Source organism: Saccostrea echinata, unplaced genomic scaffold (genome assembly GCF_033153115.1).
Source record: "Saccostrea echinata isolate AGI-Se365-2 ecotype Australia unplaced genomic scaffold, CSIRO_AGI_Sech_v1 ptg000001l, whole genome shotgun sequence".
Lineage (NCBI taxonomy): Eukaryota > Metazoa > Mollusca > Bivalvia > Ostreida > Ostreidae > Saccostrea > Saccostrea echinata.
The window spans coordinates 4,719,671-4,747,554 of NW_026889750.1; the positions used below are offsets into that span (position 1 = coordinate 4,719,671).

The window sequence follows — 27,884 nt, forward strand, 5'->3', positions numbered from 1 at the left end:
TGAAACTTTTATTTTCACTAAAGCCCCCACATGGGGTATGTTAGTACAATAAGAGTTTTAACAATTGAACAAATCAACATGTGAACAGTTAACATAATGAACCACAAAAAGATCTTTGATATGGAGAGAGAGAGAGTTAGAGAGAGAGTTACTCCCCTTTGCAGGTTTTCAGAACGCGGAGTCCCATTTACATCCTTGCCAGCGCATGTAAACAACGGACTCGGCAGAAAGCGTGTGGTCTACAGACATGCCACTGTTGCCGAAATTTAAATGGGATGTGCCTTTTCTTTGACGCAGTCTTCTTCTATGCAATGGGATGAACTGAGAGAGAGAGTTTTGATGTCCCTGTCTGGCGACAAGGATGCACATTGAATTTACAGCGAGTCATGAACAGGTTCACACACGCGAAATTTTAAAGCGAAAACTGTTAAAAAAAACTTTGAAACTTTTTTGGGCATCATTTAAACGAAGTGATTAATGTATTGAAAAACTTCAATAACAGTGTTAAAATGTGAAAATTAATAGCCTTTTTCGTTTTGTTGGATTTTGATTGATGACAAGAATGGATAACGGTGCAGTGGTGCTGAGTGTTGTGCTTGTGTTCATTTCATTGATCGTGGGTTCGAATCCCCAATCAACAAATGATTCCATACAAGGTTTGTTTCTTGTGTATAGTTAATAACCTCTGTTTCTTTTGTTAAAATATGAAGATGTTTATGTCAGACAAAGGGATAAATGAATCTGAATGGTCTCAATAAATTAAGATATAGTGTACATCATATAATAGTTAGGTTAATATAATATACTATCAGTAATAGCTTATAATAGAATAAAAATTCCATTGTATAGAATCAAAAATTATAATTTTTGACTTCTTTATTAAAAATTTTGGATTTTAAAAGAGGTTTGAATTTCTTTAAATGAGTTTTTATAATTTTTAATTTAAAAAAAACATTGAGAAGGAAAAAAAATGAAATAGTACATGTATATACTGTGATGAACTATGTTTTAATTATTTGGTCATACAGAATGGGTCAAAATGTATACGTTATAATACTTTATTCATTTTATGTTAATTTTCTTCTTTTATCTATGGAATTTTAATTTAAAATAATAGTAAATATGTGATATAGTTTCCTTGGGAAAAAATATAAACTTGATGAATAACCTTTCCCTCTCTTCTTTCACAACTTTTAAATGTTAATTCATATCGATTTATTAATCAACTGTCAGAATATGATTAATCAATCTGATTTTTAAATCAACAGAAAACTGCAACAGATGATGAAGAAATGGTTACTTTTTATACTTTAAAACATTCAAGCTGTAGCCAATATCAATGCGTTGTAAAAGGTTATCACGTCATAGACATCCCTATTTGTTTATTGTTAGGCAATAAACTTAGATAGATATTGGACATACTATAAATATTCACCTATCCCATGATCAATAATTCAGGAACTAAATATGGGAGTAATTCTAGCAAATACTATAGAGCATTAATGTTATTGCTACTACCATATTAAATGGATGTTCATGATTACGCTTAGGTTAAAAAACAGATTTTCTTTTCATAGCAATATATAAATTTAAAAAAAAAAAGTATATAACAAATGGTAAGGTGATGTGGTCAAGAGATTACTTAATAACTCAAATTTTGTTTTTGAATAGCAACATTCTGTTAAGATTTAATATAAATTTGTAATATGAATTATGATTATTTAACTTTTTATTCAAAACTAGACTAATTAATAAAGTTGTTTTTTTTATCAATGTCCTATTTAAATTTTGTAACTCTTACTTAATTATATCCTCACATGAAAAGTGGGAGTCTTTAGTGATTTGGGTGTCCATCATGCATCCTTCCATCTAGCTCTTATGCTTGGGTGTGCCCATCTCTCATCTGCAACTCCTCTTATACCAATGAATACAATTTTAAGAGACTTTCACAGAATCTCTATTACAGAGTGCAATTGTGCACATCCTATTTTACATTTTGTTGAGACACATTTTTTGGGTTTCCCATAGCAAAACATAGAACGCTGCCATTCTTTCTATGATATTTGGGGGTACCCATCTCTTATCCCCATCTCCTCCTATATCACTGAATAAAATTAAATGAGGCTTTTAGAGAATCTTCATTACACAGTGACATTGTGCACCTCCTATTTTACATTTTGATGACACATATTTGGGGTTTTCATTAATTAGCAAAACATAGTGGACACAGCCATTTTTTCTATAATATTGGAGGTACCCACCTTTTATCATTAACTTCACTTATATCATAGAATAAAATTTAATGGAAAATTCCCAAAATCTTTATTACATAGTACCATTTAACTTTTGATCAGACATGTATTTTGGGTTTTTCATAGCAAGATATGGACTTTGCCACTATACTCATATGGGGGGTGTTATTTTTGTGAGATCATAGCCCACAGTACCTCTAGTTTAAGTTTAGTCTCATGTAAAGTACTAAATATGTGTTTAGAGACTATAGAATTAATTCAATTATTGTTTAATAAATTGTCTGTAATTAAAATTTTAACAAAAACAAGTTAGGAATTAGCCACCATCTTATAAAGGCCTCTTTATCAGTGATAAGACCATCACGACACCTGTTAAATTGGCTTCTCCTGATTGTGCATTTTTCTTCTTTCGTTTTCCGCCAGAGTCCATGAATATTACATAAGCGGAACTTCTTTATTCCTCAGCTGCTGCAGGCAAGGGGTGATGTTTGTCACGCAATTAATCCCTTCTTCTCTAGAAATCAATTATAGAAAAGGAAAACTTACGATTTTCGACAGGAAAGGAAATGTGTTGCACTCTGTCCTCTGGGAAACAATTTGACAGCTGTTGCCATGGACACCTTACATAGACCATGTTTAGAAATCAAGGCCAAAAGTAGTTACCATAGAAAACTAAACAATGCAGTGTTATTAATTATGTACCTATAGGGAAAGAAATTTTATTAGAGATAGCTTCTTCTTGATTTCTTATAAATTGATTCACAGGCTAGTTACCGTTGAAGTTTATTGGTTAATATTGAGGTTATGAATTGTTAATTAAGTAATAAGGATCATATATTGCCCTGACCATCTGACATGTTATTTTTTCTTGTGTGCACGCATTTCATGTTTATGTAAAACTTTCCAAGAGATAAGATATGAGCCAATCTTACCAGTTAATATTGGTAATTAATTGATAGTTGTATAATACTGTTGTTCGCATTAGAATTTATATATACAGTAAAGTTGAGCTTCGCTATCTCAAACACTGATATATTCAATACCAGGGATATGTCAAAGTGAGTTGGCAGTCCCAACCACTCCTAATTATGTTTTTTACTTTCATTATCTTGAATCCTTGAATATCTTGAAGTTTAATCTTGGTCCCATCTTGTCCAAGATAATGAGGTTTGACTGTATTTTTCTTTTTAGCTTAATTCTGAGTTAAAAAGAGAGCAGAATTCAATTTCTTTGAAGATTTATATTTTGAGTTATCTTTGAGTTACAAAACCAAGTTTTGAAAAAAAAAAAATGGTAAGATTATATTTAAAGTTTTTAATTGATGGGATATTAATAATTTGTAATTAGAGTAAAACTCGTTTAGAACACGGATATAGCGAATTTTTCTTGGATCCCCAGCTGTACAAATTTAGCAAATTTCTTATACGGATATAACGAATTACAGATATTGCGAAGTAATTTCATAGGTCCCAGTGACTTCGTTATAACTGAGTTTTACTGTATTATGTGTGTCAATGATGTTAACATTTATAGAATCTGAGGAAGGAAAGAATTCTCAGAAGACAGGTATAATGGTCCGTGAAATTCAACACCAAATTTCAAGTTATCAAACTGAAACATCCTGGTTAAATGATAAGTTGAAAATAAATCAAGTAATCTGTTTACTTATGTCGACTAAACACTGAAAGAAATCAACAAAAACTGAATTATCTACAGACTTCAAAGACCAGAGAAGGGTCCTCCTAGACCACAGTTTTCTAAAATGTCTGTAACCGATTTCTAGAGAGGAAGATAATTTCAGTGTTTGTCCAGTTAGACCAGATCCAATCAATGTCAGTGTTGACAAACTTTTGTGTTACTATTTACAGAGATTACAACCATCTGCAGGTGAAAGGGTAATTAGAGGTCTTTATTGTCCTGTTTTAGATGGTGTCTATATAATGCTATGGAAAATACCTTAAATAAAAATAAATTTGATGCACTGATATTATTTCTGAAAAAAAAATATTTGAAAGTGGCCTTAGCATTGCCATGAAATATATGTATTAAATAAATGCATTTAATTTTCTCCTATATATATAACAGGTTTTTCCTACATAAGGCAATGCCAATGAGGATGAATCTTATCATAAATATGTGTACTTTTTAAAAAAAAAAATTAATAATCTTTGATTCATAATGTTCAATAATAATAACTAAACAACCAAAATATGTTTAATAGATTAATTTGTATGATAACCCAACAAAGGAATGAAAAAATGTCATTATCCATGTTTCAGATATTTTCATAAGGATCGAGAGATTTACATATGAAGTTATTAATTATGATTTAAGTTGATTAAAACAAACCCAGCTAAAACAGATGAGTTACACTTAGTTCAAAGAACCTGTCACAAAGAAGCCGGTTTGTACTGTTAAAATCATCTAAAGTAAAAGTGTTGCATGGTCTCATATTTTTATGTTGTTTTTAAAAGGTGACTCATGCAAGGATTGGGATAATAATGGAAGAAATGAGAAACTTTCTCTTGTTTTAAAAGATTTATTTATAACTGTTTCTACAATTTTACAAAGCATACACATAAATAATGCATATTTTATAAAGACCCCTATCTATAGGGTAATATGTCATTTGTCAGATAGGCGATATCATAGGGGTTACATTTTAAGGTCAATAATTAAGAGAAACTGTAAGGAAAATCTGCTTGATTGCATATAACAGGAAACTACTTAAACAGGGATTCACTAAGGCAGGGTTGACTGTATATAAATAGTTGTACACTGTTTAGGGGGATACACAAAGCAATATTCTAAAAATGTTATGATAGTCTAATACAGTATAAAAAGTCTGTTGAAAGTGTTTTGAGGGGCTCAGCATAAAACCTTTACATGTACACAGTAACCCAAGCATCCTGTCAAAATGGTCTCTAAACTCTGAATTGATTAAGTTGGTGCCTGTATTTCCTGGCTGTGTAAGAAAACATCAGTTTTAATTCAGATGATCTATAAACTCATTAAACTCATTTATATCAGTCAAATTCTTACATCCAAGCATTCATCACATTGAAAAAGTATTTTTTAAATGACTTGTTTGTTACCAAGTAAATGAAAGATTCTCAGGAAGAGGGATCCCTTTGCTTGAAATGTCTGCTCCTGATGGATTGAAAAGCCTCTTGGTACATCAATCTATAAAGAAAGCCAAAGAAAAAGAAAAAACAGTTTGAAAATTTAATTGGCCTAATTTTAAGTCTTTTAATTAGGATGATCAGGTTTGCAGTAATGGCGTGACAATGTTTGACGAAGGCTTGTGATGGTCCGTGTGATGAATTGGTTTGCGCAGGTGCTTGGATATCTCCAGCTAACTGTTTCTGTAAACTTTCTCTCTCTGACATCACCCCAGTGCTTCTATAGAGGAGCAATACAAGTGCCCACTGGAATTTGCCAAACACAGGAATTTTTCTCGTGAATCACTTTAATCACTTTTTACATCAGAAAACTTCATTTTTCAGTAGCATTTTTGCCCCTCCCACAAATAAGGGATTGCCTCCACCTTAGTTCTATATTTATTTTACGATAATGTAAAAACAAACTCCTGCATTTATTTTGTTAATTTGAAAAATGGAAAGTATTTTAATGTGGGGCTGTTTTGATTTTATTGTTTATAAGTTTTGCAAACTTCAGATTAAATGTCAATAGATCTAATGTAATTGTATGTATGGCACGCCAATTTCACAAAAATTAGCGAAACTTAGTTTCACAGTTGATAAACTAGGTTTATCGACTGTAAACTATAGTTTACAAACCGTGAACTATAGTTAACGATTCGTTAACTATAGTTTTCATCTGTAAAACTATATTTAACGGTTGTTAACTATAGTTTACGAATGCTAATCTAAGTTTATCTGTCTGTAATTAAACGTTAACAATAGATTTTGTTGATAAACATAGATTCACATCTGTAAACTATAATTTACAATCGTGAACTATAGTTAAGAGTTGTTAATCATAGTTTCACAAATCGTGAAACTATATTTATCAGATAAACTATGTTTTACATTCGTTAACCATAGATTTCGGTTGTAAACTATAATTAACTGTCATTTATACTCACAAACTATATTTAACAGATGTAAACTATACTTATCGATCGTAAACTATAGTTTTGAGAGCTAAATTATGATTCACATTTGCCAATCATAGTTTATCGTAATAAACTATAATTCACACTCGTAAACTATAGTTAAGAGTTGTTAAATATAGTTTATGAATCTAAACACCTGTTAACGATAGTTTTCAATTCGAAATTTCGCGGCACCAATCGCGAGAAGCAAATAATGGATATTAAGGACACGTGTTGAGCATTATCTAAAGCAAAGATCGAGTTATATATAATCAATATTACTTTCTCTATTTAAACAGGATTAATTGTATTTGTTTTAAAATGTCGTGTATATATACATTTCCCATGGGGAAATTTTTAGAAATATGATAAAATTTTAATTTTTTAAAAGACAGAATATTACGAGATTTTTGCTCAAGCAGAGGAGGGTGAAGCGCGTTTTACAATGTGCCAAGCATTTTCCCGCCACATCTCATCACCAAAACAAAGAAACTGAAAGAGAGGAAATGCAGTGGCGGATATAGATAGGGTTGTGGGGGTTTCAACGTCCTCCTTTGAATTTAAGAGAGAGAGAATGAGAGAGAAGTCCCAAATATTTGTTGTGTTTGTTCCGTGAAAGGCTACTTTTATTTATGTATGAAGAAAATTCGGTTGTTGAAAAATAAATTCCGCGCCTGCAATGTTACATGTACTGTGTTATGTCTTTATTTACAGAGGAATCTAAGATATACATGTATTTTATTAATGACAGATCACGCATTTCGGTCTCTATATTCTCTTTTAAATCAAGAAAATAAAATTTTAATCAATAATTTTCCAGTCATTTTTCTTTTTATTTCCAACTAGATTTGCTTTAAAATAATAGAACATTTACTTATATAATGCCAACAAGAAATATACATGCATATATATTTAACAACAATTGTCGTAACATAGCAAAATCTTATAATGCTGTAACTAGGATTAGCCGATCTATAATTTACAAAAAAAAAAAAAAAACTATTGTTAACTATGGTTTTGATCGTAAACTATGGTTTAGAGTCGTGAAATCTAGTTTCACAGAAAATTGTGCATCTCCGATACAAAATAAGCGATTCTGTTCCTAAACTGTGTTTCTCAAGTGTAAAACTATGTTTATCGCATTTTTGTGAATTTGGCGCTTTGTATGCCTGTAAAGTATACTTTACAAAGCCTTAACTATAATTTACATTTGTTAAGTATAGTTTAGAGTTGTAAATCATAGTTTACAAATCGTGAAACTATATTTATCAGATAAACTATATTTTGCAGTAGCAAATGATTGTTTTCCGTGTTAATTATAGTTTACGCTTGTGAAACATAGATTATCGTGTAAACTATAGTTTACATATGTGAAATATAGATTATCATCGTTAACTATAGTTGACGGTCTGTAAACTATAGTTAACAATCGATAAACCTAGTTTATCAACTGTGAAACTATGATTAGCTCATTTTTGTGAATTTGGCGTGCCATATGTATGTCCCGATCCTAATTGTTTATTCACTGACGCTGTTTTATTCGTGTGGGGACAAAATTTTGATAGCTTGTTTTGACACCTTGAAAGATATTTAGGTTCTTGATACCAATTTATTCTATTAAAACAAAATGTTAGAGTTGACCTTATGATATATATATTCTTTGTGAATAACAGCTACTCCAGAAATTGAGTAGCTAGTACAGTTAAATAATTTGGGTTTTTAAAGAGCTTCACGATGAATTAGATTTACATTAATGTAGTCATTCTAGTTGCTATATATATGTACTTGACTGATTTTTGACTTTCAAAAACATTGCAGCAAATTTGTCCAAATAGACCAAGTACTAAAGCAAGAGTCTGTTGATTGCCTAGCTACAAGAAGGAAATATTCACCCTATCCCTTGTAATAACAGTGGAATGGATTACACTTATCAAATAAAAAGAAAGAAAAAAATTATCTGTCCTGGCAAGGTTTGATAAATCTGTTTGTATATGGTTTAACAGTCCAACAAAATTTTCTCTCATATTGAGAACTTACAGCTGCAATATGTGAAGTACAAATTTTAGACCTTTGTTTTGGGCATTACTTGAAAAACAGAATTTAGACCTATGCTATGGTTAGTAAATTTAGACCTTTGCTATAGGCTTGGGTATACTGACAGTAGGAAGATTCTTTCTTTTGTGTCAACACCTGCTGGAACAAAGGGCGAAGTTTAGTTTTTAAGGTCTTATCCAAAGGACTTGTGACTTTCACTTGCTAATGCTAAAGTTTATAAAGTCTCAAGTTTGAACTTACTATATGACTATAGTTACTCGCGTAAGGTGAATGCCCTAACCAAATAAGGTAGTATATCTGTGTTATATTTTTTTCTTGTAATTTGATAATTCATGGGTTTGAGAAAATAATGTAAGCACTAAATAAATGAATAAACTTTTGGGAAATTACTAGGTAATCCAAAAGTACTTCTAGCTTTGTGAGAACATATTTCTTATGATTTTAGCATATGATAAGAGCATATTTATTTATATTACATTTAATTTTTATACTCAAAAACTAAAGGTGATATGTTACAAATTATAATATCCTCCATCGATACAATGCGAAACATTACATGTTACAGGTCTTGTAGAATATGTCTGTTAGCTTGTCCTCTTTTTCAAGTTTATAAGTCATTAAGTGAGTTGAGTAAATGAATCTTCTTGCACAGTTTTGTAGGAGTATCCATGCCATGATGGATAAATTACTTTATATCAAAGGCTAGAATGAGGCTTATCTACATATTATTGGGCATTGATAACTTTTATGACACTTTAATAGTCAGGAGCATGTTTTTTTTTTTCATTGTTTTTCAAGGGAATGTACATGTATGATAGTCATTGGATTGTCATAAAAATGGATTATCCACATCATGAAATCAATATAAGTAGGTCATCCACAATCAGGATATAAAGGGGGAACAACCATGTTTTGAAAGGTTAATGGATCACCCACAAGAAAAAAGATTTCTCAGTTGCATACTTCACATGAAACATGACTCGGTCATCAAATGTTGCTTCATACCATTCCTCTCTTCACCCCCAGACACACACAAGAAGATTATCTAAACAAATTCCTCATCTGTCATATTCATTTTTTTATCTCTTAAGTTACAAACCTTTAGAAGATATAACATTTTCATCCCAAAGAAATCTCTCTGAGTAGGAGGGATGGCATTTTGATTGTGCTGGAGAGATAGCTTGACAATCATAGTTCTATTGTAGCCAAGCTGCAAAAAGCTCTTAAAACACAAGATAACTGGTTGTTTGTAAAAGATCTTTTAATGGTCTCATTGATGGTGAATGCGAAACTTTTACTCTTTTCCTTATCAAACATGAATGAATTTGAATAAGGGCCATAACAAACACAAAAACCTACTGTTAAAAGAAATTACTTAATACTGTATTCATACATTTTGGTCATTTACAAAATTAAGAAATAGTAGTTAATTAACAATTGAAAATTGATTATTATAAAACTTTGAAATGTAATTTATTTGGCCAGAGAAGGTAAAATGTCTGGATAAGATATGAGTCATCTTTAAAAGATTCAAGATAATTATAAAAAAAAGCTTCGTTGATAGCGTAGATGTTTATTTTTTGAAAAGAATGTGTGTGGTGCACATGTACTTGGAAATTATGACATACTGTAATGGAAGGTGCAAAATAAAATGTCACAGATCATGTCCATTAACTGCATCATTGTTTAGTCACATAATATATCTGTAAACATTATACAGATGCTCCACCCAGAGTTTGGGGGATGATGTGGTCTTTGTTGTCTGGTACGGTCCATTGATTACAGATAAAATAAATCAATGACTATTGTTTGTAGGAGGGAAACAGCTGTGGAGGATATACTTCATCTCTGATTTCTCAATGGCTTCTCATGATTTATTGAAGTTTATATGTGAATTATATGTATAAAGTTAGAAAAAAAAAATAGTCATGCTTACTTGAGTTGTTTTGTTGTATTCATTTGTTAATTTCATATTCTTATATTGTTTGCAAGTCTCCTTTCATTAAAAGTTATTAAAAGGAGACTCGCAAACAATTCTGGTTTTTCTTTATAAAGTAAATCAAAGCAATACCTATAGGTAGTAAAAAATGATTTCTATATAATTTGTCCCTCAAACTAAAGAAATTACATACAGCATTCATGGGTAAATTGCATGTATTCATGGATTTCGTCATTTTGCTTTTAAAATGCAACTAACACGGTCTAGAAAAGTGTCTTTAATCAAAAGTATAGTGACTGAATTTAAGGTGGTGTATTCCTTTTTTACAGTAGAGTGTATTGCTGTTGTGTAAATTAAGCACCATTGAAGTATTACCAACAAGGGCTTTAAGGTTATGCTTTGAGAAAATCTACTAGAAGGATGGCTAAATGATTTCCTTATGTAAATACTTTGCAACATTCAGACATTCTCTTACATTTCATCACAAAGTTCTAGATGGATATACAGTAAAACTTGTCTAATCTGGACACCATTGGTTCCAAAGAAATTGGCCGGATTAGGCAACATTCTGCATTAAACAGCATTTAAAACAATAGAATTAACTGCAAGGGACTTAAAGTTTACACCGTATTGGACAAGATTTCGGCTTACATAACATCCAGATTAGACAAGTTTCACTGCATGTACATGTACCTGTATATTAGTATGCTCTGCAGCATGTTGTAAAGAACTCAAAATTCTTGTTAGTACGTGTGGCATTTATTCCATTAAACAGAGAAGTGTTAAGTTATTGCACAAGTATACTTACTAGCATATGAGTCTGTGTGTATGAAAGAATTTTGAGAGAAATATTTTAGTTATTCATTATCATAAATTGAACTTAATTTACTAACACTAATTGATATTAACTAAGTTGATCTACATCAATTGATTAATGTAACTTTGAAATAGGAAATTGAAACTTGGGCACAATTTGACAAATTTTCTCTGAAGGCAAACAGAATTGACAGCTAGACAAATTGCAAGTGCATAAAATGGAGTACTGGGATCAATATTGCAGAATTTATGTTTTCTTGCAAAATCCAGGTCATTTTTTGACAAATTCTTTGCAGTTGGTAGAGAAGTTTTATTCAATTATGCGGCATATCTGTATCGATTTTTGTTGTTCAGTTGCACAAATCTGGGGGAGATTTATAACTTTCACAGAATATTCAAGGGACTTGGAAAAGTTCATCACTGTCCATTTTATGTGCAGAGGTTCCCCTCTGCACAATAAAGTCTCCTTTTTCATCATTTCCAATCAATATCAGCTGCATACTTAATGACAAGAACTAGACTTGAAGAAGTTAAAGTTGTGAACATACTGTATATATAACATTCTGAAAACCGGGCATTTATTTAGATGATATTTGCATGAGTTATTGTTATTTCCAGTTAGATGCAAATAACCAGTTGGGCATCCTGCGGAACAATTTCATATAATTTCCTGGCATCCACATGATTATAGTAGAATAGCAACCAAAGTAATATTGCTTAATATGAAAGCTATAATTTGTTTGGGTTTTTGAGCTAAATAATGAAAATGTTCATAGACATTTCAATGTCTGGATTGGACCATATTTGCAATATGAAATTTATAGAGTTGCGTACATGACTTTATTCCCCCCCCCCCCCCAAATCTAACACTTATAAAGGCTGTTAGGAGTGGAAGAGTGCATTGGGTGCGATTGCTTCTGCTTTTTGGGGAGTGGGGGTGGGAATCATATTTGAAACAAAATGAATTCATTTTTCTTCTGTCTAAAGTAATGTTGAGAGGTTTTGTTTATTTAATATTAAAAGAAACATCCAGAATGCACCAGAACTCATAAAAAATTGTATCCATTTAATGATGAAAAAAATTCTGACATTTGGGAGGAGGGCCCTCAAAGACTCTCACTGCGCTCCCCTTTCCAGGAACCTAGTGATGGCCCTGCTTTCTAATTAGTGAAAGCTTGGAATACATGTAATTATCTAATTTGCCAGTGGATACCCGAGGAATATTTTATATAGGTCAACATGTACCTTAAAACCTTGGGACTTTACATTGTACCACAATGTTACATTGCTTAACCACTCGAATAAGGCTTGACATACCACTTCAAAGGGTTCCATAAGTGCTCAAATATATCTGTCAATATTGCAGTAAGGTAATATCAATTGTAAGAAGTAGCATGACTTTCTCAGGATTGACAATCAAGATTATCTCCATATAAAATTTGCAATTTGGTTGATAATTTTTTTTTCCAGAAATTGAGGAAGAAATTAATTTCCATTATTTAAATACTCCTATTTAGCAATTTTGATATGTTTTGAACATATTTCAATTCAAATTTGTAAGAATATTGTATCACAGTTCTATGTATTGTTAGTTTGAAGATGCTTTAGTCAATTAGTGTGTGATTTGCTGTGAGTTTGCAGTGGCTTAGTAACCCTCATTTCTCTTGGTGTAGGTGACAGTGTGCTACTAACCTCATCCACAACAGGAAGTGTAACCATGGAAACTAACATAGCAACTACTACAATATCAGAGACTAATGTAGTGTCTACAATAGCATCAGAAACTAACAGAGTGACTTCTATAGCACCAGAAACTAGCAAAGTAACCTCTGAGACTAGTATAGTAACAGATTCAGCAACGGAAACAATTTTAGTGACTTCAATACCTTTGCAAAGTAGTGAATTAGTTTCATCATCAGCAACTAGTTTGGTAAATACAGTATTAACAAATACAGATATTATGACTAGCTCTGTTGTAACAACTTCAAGTACATCATCTTTTGAACCCTCATCAAGCTACTCATCTCATTCCATACAATCTCCATTCCCTCAAACATCACATACAGAGCAAACTTCAGAATCAACTACAAGTCTGTCACAACAAGTTATCACATCCAGCCATATTCAAACAACTAGAGTCACAAGTCAGCAAGAGTCTTTAATGATGTCTTCTGCGATATCAACAGTCCAAGTACAGCCGAGCACAAGTAGCCTGGCTTCATCCAGAGAAGAAACAAGTCAGCAGTTATCTTCCAGTCAGTCACCAACTAGCAGTGAGATATCTAGTCAAGGATCAGTTTCCTCAGTATGGTCCATGCTTCCAACAGCTACATCCACTGGCATTGCTGTAGGTTCACTAACAGCTGTTACACAGTTGCAAACTTTAGATACACCACAAGTAACAACTTTGTCCTCATCAAATACATCACCATCAGCAGTAACAACTCTGGCTTCATCTTTCATATTAACACCATCAGTCACTGAAAGTAACACTATTGCAGATTCCCAGTCATCCATGACATCAGAATCAACAACATCAGTCTTGACACAGAGCTTGATCCCAACAGTCATATCTTCAGCATCAGTGTCTGGAGTCTCAACTGTAACTTCACAGACATCATCCTCATCAGAATTTACAGTTTCATCAACAACTACTGTAACTGATAGTTCCAATTCAGTGTCACAGAGCCCAGTATCATCACAGGAATCTGTACCTTTGTCAACAACTGTTCCATCTACAGCTGCTTCAGTAACAAACATTCTGAGTTCTGTTGTGGTGCTACCATCCTCAGTGACAACATCTTCTGAATCAGTATTAACAAGTTCTCAAGGAATCACCAGCTCTTCCTCAATATCTGTTTCAGTGACTGCATCATCAAAATACAGTGACACAAGTGTTGAATCTACATCTGTGATTTTATCATCATCTCTAACAACCCCAGAAAGTGTGAATACCCTGATAACCAGTATAGACAGTTTTAGTTTCTTATCTTCATCCATTGATATAACTCCAGAATCATCAACATCATCTCTAACAACCTTTACGAGTTCAATCAGTTTACATTCATCTAACATTATTAACAGTATTTCTAGTGATTTGGGTGCTGTGTCAACATCAAATCAGTTAGTTACTAGTTTGAGTGAATTGATTAGTGCTAGTAGAAGTGATGTGATTAACTCAACACCAAGTTTATCCTCAATAGGTTCTGCTAGTGAGTCAGTAGAACTAGTTTCATCCTTTGAAAGCTCATCAATTCAGCCTTCGATAGAAAACACTGAAATAAAAGTTACTATGACAACATCTGCATTGCTAAGCTCCTTTTCCTTAACTGGATCTCCCACAACTACATTGCAAACAGCACAAAATTTCTCAGCTGGCGGACTGTTAACACCATCAAGTGATATTTTGCTGACTTCAGCAGTATCCACAACAACGGTATCCAGCAGCATGTTATCATCTCTAGATATTTCTGAAACTTTATCACTCATTTCAGCCTCTTCAAACACAGAAGTATTAACATCTTCAACAATGGTTATTTCTACCAAACATGTGAGCTCTGGAACCCCTTCAAGTACTGTTGGTCCTACAGAGAATACAACTTTAACACCATCTTCTACAGCCGTATTTTCCAGCTTACAAGTGAGCTCTGAAATTCCTTCGAGTACTATTGGTTCTACTGAGAATTTGACATCAACAATGGTGTTTTCTACTACACAAATAAGCTCAGAAACCCTTTCAAGTACTGTTAGTTCTATACAAAATTTAACTCCAACAGCTGTGTTTTCTACTTCACAAATGATCTCAGAAAATCCTTCAAGTGCTCTTGGTTCCACAGAAAATGTAAATTCAACACTATCGTCATCTACACTGAAGATGAGTACCAGTGTCTTCAGTGCCATGGAGATGTTAACAACATACTTATATACATCTCAGGTGAATTCTGATTTTCAGTCAAGTTTGACAGCAAATGTTTCTTCAGTTCCATCCATATCCCATTCATTGGTCAGTACAGTGGTAACAACACACAGTCCAACATCATTTGAAAGTTCAATGCTGACAACACCACAAACAGCCAGCAGTTTTATAGCCACATCTACTGACGTTTCTTTAGTAACAACTCCTCTACTCAACACCTCTAGTGAAACAGTCCAAATAACAGTGACACCTTCCAGTGAATTTACCACTACAACAAACAATGTATCTTCAACAGTAGAACTGTCTTCTGCACCTTCGACTTTGATACCAAACACTTCTGTTACTGCTGTTACAACAAGCAATTTGGGAACCAGTGAGCTGCTACCTTCAATGATGTCAAACTTATCAACACCTGTGCTTTCTGCCATTTCATCTGAGCCAATTTTTGCAACCATATCACAAACAATTGAGCCAAGCAGTTCTGTAAATGTATCCATGGTTGAACAAACAACACAGCAGGCAACAATGAGTATGTCTTCATTCCCAGCTTTAACTGTTTTCCAAACAGAATCCATGGTGACTGGAATTTTGGAAAGTTCTTCAGTTTTGTCTAATTTGTCAAAAACAGAAATAGCCACTTCATTTACAGTGATGGTTTCTACAAGAAATATGTCAGAAACAACCATTTCACCAACATCATTTATCATGAGTAGTGCATTGACAGCTAGTTTGCTAGGAATGTCTTCTTTGTATGTGTCAACAGATTTTGGAAATGGATCCACAGTTTTGATGTCCAGTACAGCCTCATCAATGATTGAACACTCTGTTTCTATATCTTCATCAGAAAATGTAAGCAGTGGGGTTGTTTCAACTTCATTCATATTGAGCAGTGGACAATCAACAATGATGCCTTTCTTAAATGGATCTTTACAGCCTTCTGTGGAAATAAAGACTTCCAGCTCAAGCACTGAGTTTTCGAGTGAATTCTTCCTGTCAACATCCTCTATACCAGAGATCAATGTGTCATCAACTGCAGTATGGAGCAACTATACGGAACAAGTTACAGGTGGACTTTTCACATCCACTATAGCACCGGATCTTTCAAGTTCTTATTCAACAATTGATATATCAAATTCAAGTACTGTGCACCCTATAGTGTCAACTATATCAACAGAACTAATTTACAATAGCACTTATAGTCCAACAATTACTAATATAGAGACAGTTACTCCCAGTATGCCAAGCTCCCTGGCAAGTAGTCCAGTAATCACCAGCATGATCAATTCATCCATTCTGAATAGTGATAGCATGTCCACAATACTGATTATATCTGAAGTACTAACAAACTCTACAATAGCTGTACCAACATCAAGTAGTCAGATGTCATCAGGTGTTATGAGTGAATTATTATCTAGCACGGGAATTTTGAGCACATCTAGCACAAATATGGTGTCAGAGAGCACAGCGGGAGTGTCACCAAATTTATCTAGCTTGGTTATGGATCAGTCTTCACAACTGGTTCCAGATTTATCTTCACTCTACACAGCACAAAGTTCACCACAAAACACAATGGTCAGCTCTCAAACTTCAAATTTCTTTTCTTCAGTGTCATCAACTTTTGCAGCAGTGACAACAGGTGTTCAAAGCATGACCTTTGTTGTGTCTTCAACTATTCCAAGCAATACCGAAGTTGTTTCTTCAACTATTCCAAGCATCACCCAGGTTGCTTCTTCATCTCTTCAAAGTACCACCCAGATTGAGTCAACATCTCTTCAAAGCACTTTGCCAACTGTTCCAGACACCTTTCTGACTTCATTATTTTCTTCACCTCCTTTGGTAACAGTAACTCCAGTTAGCTCAGTGGAAGTGACATCAAGTACTATTCAGGCAGCATTGTCAACTGTATCAACTCCGCATACATCTTCTGTAATAACAACCTCTTCAGTTAATGTGCTAAATTCCAGCCAGGCAGCAGTTTCAATTTCATCAACACCAGAGGTATCTCTCACAACAACGGTATCTGCAACTCCAGACATTAGTCCCACTCCATCTTCACCCAGTGTAACAAGCCTTGTAACATCAACAATATCAAGTACCCCTACACCAGGCCAAAGTGTTACACCATCACCTGCATCGACAAGTCAAATACCAGACGCATCAAGTGTCCAGACTAGTATATCAGGGGTGTCTACTCTAGTGATGGAGGCATCTCAGCTGGTATCAAGTGTCAACAGTACAGTATCAACAACAGATATGGTCTCCACTGTATCAGCAACAATTAACATCACCACTACCCTTATCCCAAGCTCTACAGAGATGCAGATGAATATGACTTCTTCAGAGCTTCCATCGTCAACTGTAACAGTCTCTTCATCAGTGGTCACAGGTAATATAACTGAGGGTTCAACCACAACAGAGGTTCCCTCTACCACAACAACAACAACAACAACAACACCAACAACACCAAGCCCAACAACAACAGTTAATGTCAGGACCTTCTGGGTTGTTACAGGTATGCTTGAAATCTTTAGTGGATAAAATACAAACTGAATTTTACTGAACTACATGTATCTAGATACCAGAAGGTATGTTGTTTCATAATCTTGTGATATTACAGTCTTGAAGATCCCTATGACAGAGGATATTACCAACAAAACTTTCATTTTATCCATGGAGGTTAAAATTGCAACTGCCTATTTGAAAGCATTTGAGAGACAAAAACAGATTGCAGAGGGCACGTATCAACCGCTTCGTCGAAAGCGTGCAGCACAAGTCCAAGACACTGTTGTAGAAGTAAGTTGTCCATACACAGATGATACTAGTATCTATAAAATGTTATTTTATGTTAGTTTTATCCATCAAGTTGAAATGGTGAATATATTTGTGTGTCAAGTCAAGTGAATACATACACACTTTTCAATAAGTTGGATAAAGTTAAAATGAAATCAGATTTATTCTGCTCAAACACCATTAATTTATAATTGTCCTCTGTTGATAAATCTTAAGCAATTCTGATGAATTCTTTAAAAGAAATATCACAAAAACTATAAAATTCTGGATCCAGATTTTTTTTTAAGAATTAAAAAAAAACCAGAATAACCATGGTTATCTTAATTAACTTGTCAATGTGAATCATCTCTCACTCATGTAAATAATTTTTTTTATGCTTCACTTTAACAGATAGCAAATGCTACCAGGACACAGGGAACAGGAAATGTGACCTTTGTTTACACGATTACCAAAAATGGAACCCAAGTTCGTTCAGAAGAAGCTGTTAGGACACTTGGATTGCTTAGTGACCAGGAAATGGCTCTTAAGTTAGGATATGTTGTTGCAGAAAAAGCCAGTAGTAAGTTTGATTTAGATCATACTGGTTTTTGGGGATGGTCTTTTTGATCTCTTCATTTATTTTTGTTTTTCACCAACTTTAACCTCAGGTATTACTTTTAATTCCTGTGGGATATTAACTTAATATTGTTCAAGTTGAGATCAAGTTGTGTCAGTTCAAGTTATACATAGTGGTCAAGGTCAGTACAAAATTGTCACTGAAGGAATTAGACATCATCAAAAAACTTTTCATCACAAGAACTAGTTTTCTCTTAGTCTTTCAGACCTGATCAGCAGAAGTAATAATGTAAACTTGATTAAAATAAGGAAGCTCTAAACACTGTTCACTGAAGAGGTCTATTTCCATGGTAGTTTTATGCTCTTAGAGTGATCTGCCCTTTGATGTAAAATGGAATACTACCATGAGTGAGTGAGTAAATGGCACAATTTGAAATAACATATGGCAGGTACCCTATGTTGAATAAAGAAACTTAATAAATTTATGTACATCTTTATGATACATTTTTTTAAAGTCCAAAAACATTTCTCATTGGTGTTTAGAGCTTCTTTAAAGAACGCTTTATTTTGCTTTACATTCCACCTCTCATTTGCAGCTTATTATGGAAGGAATAGTGGGGGTGCTGCTCCAGAGGAGGCCAATAATCTGTGGGTGGTGGGTGTGGCTGTCAGTGCAGTTGTACTTGTCATCATAGTCATTTGGGTGATTTTCTGCTTCATCATCAAAAAGAGAGGTCCAGAGAGTTTAAAAGAAGGAGAGCCAGCCCAACTTCTAAAGATGAAAGGTGGAACAAAGGTATTATCTTATACTCAGTATTCATGTAGAATATGGATGATTCCCTTAGGATTAAACAAAATTAAGATCAATGTTGTATATGCGTCTTCAGTTAATTAAAGTTTAGTATTATTTAATTCACGTTAAGGATGATGAGTCAGTAGAGATGGTTCAGTCACCTAGCACCTCAACACAGAATGTGAAAAAGAGGCAATCTTATGAGGTCACCAAGGGTGAAGATATGGAGGACCCAACCTATGCCACTGTTAAAAAGCCAGGGTAAGTTTACCGGTCTTGCATATTAAAAAAACCTTGTTATTGAGACTCATATTCTCTCCATAATCCAGTGAATTAAATTTTTATTTATAAATTATTACTTTTGATCAGCAAAAAGCCAGCAAGAGAAGATTCTACGGCTGGTGAATCTGCTACCTTGGCATCGGATGACACGGGGTTGATACCATCACCGAGTAAAAGGGGCAAGCGAAAGAAGAAGAGGAAACCCCCTTCAGGTACGGATACCGTATTTGGCTGAATATAATACGCACTTTTTTCCCAAAATAATTTTCTGTGAGAAAGGGGTGCGTATTTTACACCACAATGGGATTTTGATAGGTTTTTCTTTCATGTGAAACACGGCTATCATACCCACATACCGTAGTATTACCTCGAGACTTATGCAATTTCTTGCTGTTTATCGCCGTATTTAAAACTTCGGAAAGTTATTGTTGGAATGTAGGCTTGTTAAAAATGTTATATTTATAACCTTTTGATAGTTTAATTAAATTTAAAAGCAAGTTAAAATTAATTTGAGCTGCATGTTCATCGTCTCCGTGTAGGCCGCCATTAACGATGTTATTTATAGAAGTTGACACATTCCTTTGCCACGTGCTTCAGTAATCATAGTACACATGTACCTAATCAGTCGGGCACTTGGTCAAAAAAGTAATAAGACATTTTTTTAATGAAATACATTAAAATAAAATTTATTTTAGGTTTTAAATAACTCAGAGAAAATTCATTTCAACATAAACATCCCTCTATACGTCCCAATGAATGGAAGCCAATGTTGTGAACACGTGCGCTTGTCACTTGATAATTACCCCTCAACACCCCTCCAGGCAATTAAATTGTTTACCGACTCCAAAGCATTGTTTTTACAGTTAGAGCACTGATCATTTACTGCCCTTATTAATGGCTGTGATTATTTTCTTTGTTAAAAATCAGGGGTTGGTTTATGATCTTTCGTATGTATAAGCGTGTGTTGATTACGACACATTAAACAGTTAAAAGCTTGTTAAATGTAATTTTATACTTTATCTTATATCGGCCTCGTGTTAAAATGATTGAGAGTTAAAAAAGGAAATATGAAGTATGTTGAAACTTAAGTGTTAACACACGTGCTTTGTAGAAAATAAAGCATCCACGAAGATTACCTCGATGTATGAAGACATATATCCCATCTTTGTACATCATTTTTCACAGCTTTGGAGGTGTGTTGATAACTACACTTTACACGCTTGTTAAATTTTGATTTTATTTTGATAACATCAGCTATTTATTTAATTAACTAATTTCAAGTTCAAAAGAGGAAAATCGTAGTTTATGAATACTTTGATGTTGCAATATCGCTTGCCCTGTTAATTTTACATGATTACTTTAAACTAAAAATAAATATGACAACTGTTAAACTTGCAACAATACCTCGTGCTTTGTTGAAATAAAATTATTTCCACAAAGAATAGTTAGGATACGGCGACGTATAATTTCAATATCACCGTATGCTTAAAAAAAATTAATAATAAACTCTGTTAATACTTTAATGCAACATTATCTCGTGCTCTGCTAAAATAAATAATTTACTCCAGATTGCCGCGATATGGAAAGTCAAGATTAAGAAATAAAAAACGCATTTGAATAAAATATCGTGTTCTGTAAATTTTCGGCACTTTATCTCCGCGCCGATTTTCATAGAAAATTACCGCGATTTTCAAAAGTTCAAAACACTGCTTGGTAAAATTTTCTGCTGCGTATAATACAACCGAACTGCGTTTTTTTCCCCAGTTTCAGGCTCAAAAAGGGGGGTGCGTATTTTACACCAATGCGTATTATATTCGGCCAAATACAGTAGTTGAATTCAAACTAGTCCTCTTTTATAAATAACTTACCTATTTGAAATAGTTTACTACAAGATCTTTATACAATATGGTTGTTTGGTTCTTTATTTCACTATTATATACTATACTTATACTTATATATATACTATTTTGTATTGATTTTGCAGAGGATTTTGATAATATTGAGAGGGAAACTCACTTAGGTTCGTCAGCCCCACCTCAGCCATCCAGAGAATATAAGCCAATGTCTTTGGAGGTATATTTTAAGTCTTTCTATAAACTTGTGCCATTCACAAATTAACTAATGGCTGTAAAAATATCCAAAAGAGCACTGCTATCCAAAAAAATCCTTATCTATCATATATGGATTAGACAAGATTTTTTTTAAATTGAAAAATATTGATTCAGTATGTTTAGGTATTGGGGGGGGGGAGGGGGGGGGGATGGGTTGTGTTTTCCTGTTTACTCCTGTTTTATAGAAGAAGGAGTAAACAATCCTTGGAGCCATAAATTAATGATGAGTTTTGATTTATTTTAGGATGAAACAGAATACCAGAGGAAGGTAGCAGAAGAGAGAAGGAAAAATAAGAAAAGATTGAGAGAGAAAAGAAGGAGAGAGGGACAGAAAAAGGAAGGTACTGATTTTAATACTAGTAAAAAATTATAGTACCTTGTTTATTTTCTTATACATTATATTGTTTTTAAAATGTGTAATACTTGAATGATTTAAATGTAAAAAGTTGAATTGATTTCAGACACTGAAAACATGATGAAGGAGTACCTTGCTGTTCAAGAGGAGTTAGACAATGTGTTAGATGCCCCTCTTCCAGAGGGGGAGGTGCCCGAGGTCTTCAGAACCTCATCTAAAGGGTAACTATGTACACTGTACAAATTGTGGTAACTATGTACACTGTACAAATTGTGGTAACTATGTACACTGTACAAAGTCTGTACTATGGTAACTAATTTTACTTTGCAAATGCCAGTTATTAATTCAGTCATTATTTTAGATTAATTTTATTTTTGAAGAATATAGTAAAATCATTGTCTACTTTTGAAAGATATCTGTACTTTTATTATATTTCTGGATACCTTCTGTGCATAAAAACTTAAAATTATATATAGTCAATCCATGTTCTACTTAACATCTGCATTTGGAGAAAAAAAAATCAGACTTTAAAAATGTTAAAAACTCTATAAAATGATTGAAATTTTTTACATATCTCTTGATTATTCAAAATATCTTGATCATTACCTATTTTTCCTGTCATGAAACACTTATTTTTTATTTTTCCGTTTTTAGTTCCAAAAAGAGAAGAAGGAAAAAGGCAGAAGGGGAAAAGGTAAAAAAAAAAATGGACAATTTCTTATTGATCCCTGCTTCAGTTTGTAAAAAAGTAGACATATATCAAAAGATTAAAAATAAGACTTATTACTGTATTCCATTTGACACCGTAAAGCAGAATATTTAGTGAGAATGCTGAGATCGCTAAAATTGAATATCGCTAAAAATTAATTGTGTTTTATTTGTAATAGCTTCTTTAGTGAGCATTTTAAAATTGCTAAAATTACTTCTCGCTATAAATAAAATACCAATTTTTAAGGACAAATTGCTTAATTTGTGTCTCGCTAAAATTTCCACTTATGTGTAATGTTTTGTTTTGTTCAGAACGAAGGCTTTGAAGCTGAGAATCTCTCAGACGCCAAGAAGAGGATGCACAAACTGTTGGATGATGCATTTTCCCTAATTTCTCCTCAACTTGATGAGTATGTATCAATAAATTACTTGTCCTGGTTAAAAAGATTTTTTTTGAAAGAATTATGAAAAATAATTTTGAAATCTATTGATAAAACGGTGAAAGTGATTGTTGTCCCTTTACCAGGTTTGAGAATGGAAATTCTGACTATAGGTTGTGACATTCAAAGAAAATATGTATTTGATTGTATCTGCAGCATAAGAATATGCAAGTAAAAGATCATTCTGACAACAAGAAAAGTCATGAGAATGATTTGCATGGTTTAATTATTTTTGGATACCTACCAAGATTTTCTCTTTGTTTCCTGTAGATCTTCTTCAGAAAATTCTGAAGATAAATTAAGTTTGCTTGGTGATAGAAGAGCTCTGTCACCCAAACAAAGTACTATGTCTCAGAGCGAGGGCCCCTCCCCCTCTACTAGCCCCAGGAGTAAATCCCCCGTGTCCCTATTCAAAGAGAGGTATCTTGATGTAGTGAATGCACACCTAAATAAATCACACAAATATCCCTTATTTATACTAGGGAGAAAAAAAATCTGTTAATATTTTTGTTTTTCTGAAACAATGAATTTCAGTCACACAGCATGAATTGGAAATTTAAGTTTTACCAAAATATTGACATTATAGCAGTATCATCTGATAATAATGTCACATATTGCTTGCACAGTTATATTTTGGTAAGGAATTGGATATTGCAAATTTTAGCTCTTTGGCATATTATATTTCTACATGTGCAAGTGTTACAATAATGTAAATATAGATAGATAATTTATTTGATTGCATGTTTATACAGTAAAACTCTGTTATACAGAACTTCCTTATAAGGAAATCTTGGTTTCAAGGAACATTTTACAAATCCCGTAGAAAATGTTTCATTATGTTCCTTATACAAACATAAAGGACCTCAGTTATAAGGAAGCAAAATTCAAAGTCCCAGTGACTTCTGTATATCCAAGTTTTACTGTATATTGTAAAATTCAGTGTTGTTTCATCCTCTACAGTTGTATACAAGTTGTATGCACCCACTCTTGCTTTTGCTGTATTAAGATGAGGCATAACATTTATCCACACACCCAATTTAGGAACACACAAAGTTTCTGTTTGCATGTTCTTTTATTGTAAAACCAAAAATAAATAGAAGAGTTCTTCATTCAAAATTCAAGATAGAGGGAAAAAAAACTTTGTTATAAAAAACTTATGCAAAGCTATATTAAATGTGCAAGTTGTCAGTTGATTTCCTGCTTTCTTATGTCCTGAACTGTTCTTCTGAGCAGAAATAAGGTTTTTCCAGAGGAGGAGATTACAACTTCACCCACTGGGTAATTATTTACATACTTGTCCTGAGTATATGTATTGTAGGACTACACAGTAGTTCACGTTCTTGCAAAAATGTTGGCATGTTTTCATAGTTCCTCCATTTTTTTTCTTTCAGGAAAAACCAAGAGGAGGAGAAGCCAGGTATGTAAATTTTTGAAAATAAATGTATTTTGTTTAAAAAATATTCTCAATATTTAATTTACTCCATGCTTTCGCTTTGTATTATTTATATGCTGATGCAGAAAAGAAACATGAACCTATGATAGTAAATCCCAGTTACCATGGTTCCCGGAGGGAGGGTCTAACCACGTGGAGTCCGTACAGGGCAGCGGATGAGGTGACTTTAATCTCCATGCCAAAAACTGTGGTAGGTTATTTTCTGTGTCGTTATGGATGTTTAAACAAGTAAACAGAAAGTACAGTCAAACCTTGTTATCTCAACTCGATGGGACCAAGAAAAAACTTCAAGATATCCATGGGTTTGAGATATTGAGGGTAAAATACTTAAAGAAAAAGGGCTTGGACTGTCCAATCACTTCGACATATCCAATGTATTCGAGATATCTGTGTTCGAGATACCGAAGTTCAACCTTATTCAATATAGAAAGAAAAACGTTAATTTATTTTAAAAAAATCAAAGTAAACCAATAGAGTATTTGGTAGAGGACTTCTGAATCATAAATAGATTAAGATTGGGTCAAGCAACTTAGTACAGTTGAACTTTGATATCTCGAGCATTGATAGCTGCAGGTTAAATTCTATGGATATGTCAAGGTGAAATGGAAGTCACAGCCACTTTTTCTTTATGTATTTTAATCTCAGTATCTTGAATCCTTGGATATTTTTAAGGGGTTCTTTTCTTAGCCCCATTGTGTTTGATATAACAAAGTTTGACTGTAATCAACGAGTTAGAATAAATGCTCATTTTAGAAATAGTTATCCTATGCTCAATAAAACTCGGTAAAGCTGATAATATTAAGCCCAATATTTCTTTCACCATTAAGTAAGATAATAGTCTGATATTAAAATGTCTTTTACTGCAATATACAGTTGGTAAAACCCATGAGGAGGGGTTCAACAAAGGAAGTGAGTTCCAGTCTTGTATTCCACTCTTGAATCACGCAGTTCATAATTCTTGTTCCTCACAATCAAAGTGCATGGATACAATTTCCACAGTATAAAGAGTTCCAGTTTTATTATTTTTTTCAGTACATTTATTTTTTTTTCCAAGATGGCCAATGAATCTGGTTGATGGACCTAGTCCAATTCACTTGATTATTTGCATGCATTTCATTTTAAATTTGTTGTCGAATTTTTTTTCTCTCCCCATAGAAATAAAGAGTCCAACCTGTCAAAATTTAGTTTTAATTTGTATACTTGTTATGTAATAAAAGCAGAAGTTAAAACAAAACCGAATTTCATAAAACATATAACTATATATATGTATATGAATTTTATACACTGCAAAAAAGTTGAAGAAGATGATGATGACTAAGAAGAAAATTTGATTTTAACTCTCTCCAAATTTTACAGGTTCCTGAGGATGAGGTGGAGAGAAAGGGTCATCACTCAAAGCGACCCGCTGTAAATCTCCCAGAACCTGTGCCAAATACCTCCTACACTACAGAGCCCCCCAAACCAATCATTCTAAGGAGTCTGAGCAAAGACAAACCCTCTTCAAAACACTCAACAGACCCCAAACCTTATCAGCATAATGGTTTTGGTTCTACTGAAGAATCAGCCACAGACAGACTGAAATCCAGTTATGTTAGTCAAAGTGGGTCAGGAAGGGTCAAGTCTGCCAATGGTGACCTGACCCGAAAACCACCAATCCAACATCAAAAACCCTTTAAACGCACCCCAGAAGGGGAAGATATGACTGATGTTGTATCAAAAGAAATTCATCCTGGGGAGACCCCAGAAAATACAATAACAGCTGTGAGGAATGAACTCCAGAATATTGTTCACCCCACTGTTGTGACAGTGAAATCAGGGGGGTGGACCAGAAACTCCTCAGGGGGGATGGCGGATATAGCATAGCTAGGTGATTTCATCACTGAGTTCCATGAGAGTTTGCCTAGTATTCAGTATAGAAAGAAAAATGGATGGTTATTTTTTGTCCCACAATTACCTGTCAAAGGGACATAACTGTGATTTGTTACTAAACTGGAGGCACATTTAGATTTTTATACTACATGTAGTGATAAGTAATTGAATGTAAAAGGATTTCCTCTACATTTGGTTGAGATATATTTAATATTTTTTTTAAAAGGAGTGCTCTTGAAATATTTTAGATACTAAGAAGAGCTGCTGGTGATTTAAATGATAGGGCTATAAATATTTTGCAAGTTCTGGTTGAAAATCATGCATTTATATTTTTACAATAATTTGCATAGTTGAGTGATGTATAAGAACTCATTGTTAGATCTGTTGAAAGGATCTCTTATATATATTGATAATTATAATAAAACTGCATTTATTTAGTTTATTTTGATTGGTTATGGTAGGTTTATAAATTTTATTTGGTTGTAGTTTAATCAAAGTTATACTTGTAGACTGATATTAATGTTTATTTTTAATTATTTAATTAATTCTATGTGTTCCCATACAAAACAATGAGCAATTCTCTGGAATTATTTTTTTATATGACAAAAAGCATGTCACAAGTTGTGGTTTGTTTAGGCTTATAAGCCTACAAGTACTTCTACAAGCACCTCTTTTTCAAATGCTTTGATATTTTTTTTCTGCAAGTATACTGAAAGGTTGGATACACATTCCTGTTTTGAAATTTGATTGGTCTCTTCATTATGTTTTGAGAAATATCCCTATTTTATAGCATTATGTTTTGCAAGTGTTTTATTGTTTAAAGCATTCCACAATTTCTTGTTTTGTATACATACTTTTTAGGAAAGAAAAAATTATTTCCCATGATAACAGTCTTCATCAGAAAAAACTCCAGAGTTGAAAAGTTTAATATATATTCATTGTCACCTGCATTGTTGTTAAGTGGGAGCTGTTAGCGTTGGAGCCCAGTCAGTCTCGCTTCTCTTACCCCCGGAGGTACCATGGGTTTCAGAAGATGAAGCAGTTATTAACAGACATATTCTTTATATTCTTGGAGAATTGAAATCATTAATTTTTTATCAGACATTCCCTATATATTCTTATAAAAGGCAGTATCGACATTCCTCTTCCAAATGTTATCCTTGTTCCCGGTAATAGGGTTGTGACTTAGTGCTGAGCTTATGTGATATTTATAATGTTTTTTTTTTCATTGCACTTGAACAAATGTTTTCTACTTAATAAATGATCTGTTATTTATGATCTTAATAAATTATTGACCATTGTGCACTAGATTTTGTGTCAGTTTGTAAAAACTTTTTGGTTTGCCTTAAAAGCAAACAACAAAGATAAGCAACACTTTACATGTATCAATCTCCCATCTTTCCTATATCCCCTCTAACCTTCACCTTTGATGA

The 27,884-nt window shown here is 33.3% G+C and overlaps 1 protein-coding gene across 3 annotated transcripts; it reads left to right on the plus strand.

Annotated features, from left to right (window-relative positions):
• Positions 1-153: 153 nt before the first annotated feature.
• On the plus strand, positions 154-27,761 carry LOC133183782 (mucin-2-like). Of its 3 annotated transcripts, XM_061318706.1 has the most exons (17): positions 154-656; positions 16,702-17,607; positions 17,713-17,888; positions 18,276-18,444; positions 19,037-19,236; positions 19,364-19,494; positions 19,603-19,727; positions 21,500-21,588; positions 21,871-21,967; positions 22,088-22,202; positions 22,636-22,675; positions 23,002-23,099; positions 23,400-23,549; positions 24,521-24,546; positions 24,648-24,772; positions 25,456-25,491; positions 25,939-27,761. In XM_061318706.1, the coding sequence occupies exons 1-17, from the start codon at positions 554-556 to the stop codon at positions 26,443-26,445; spliced, it is 3,093 nt and encodes a 1,030-aa protein (XP_061174690.1). In that variant the 5' UTR covers positions 154-553; the 3' UTR covers positions 26,446-27,761. The 3 variants fall into 3 exon arrangements, with proteins under 3 accessions (XP_061174690.1, XP_061174676.1, XP_061174683.1); XM_061318692.1 differs by lacking the exons at positions 154-656; positions 25,456-25,491 and having other exon boundaries at positions 14,444-17,607; XM_061318699.1 differs by lacking the exons at positions 154-656; positions 23,400-23,549 and having other exon boundaries at positions 14,444-17,607.
• Positions 27,762-27,884: the final 123 nt, after the last annotated feature.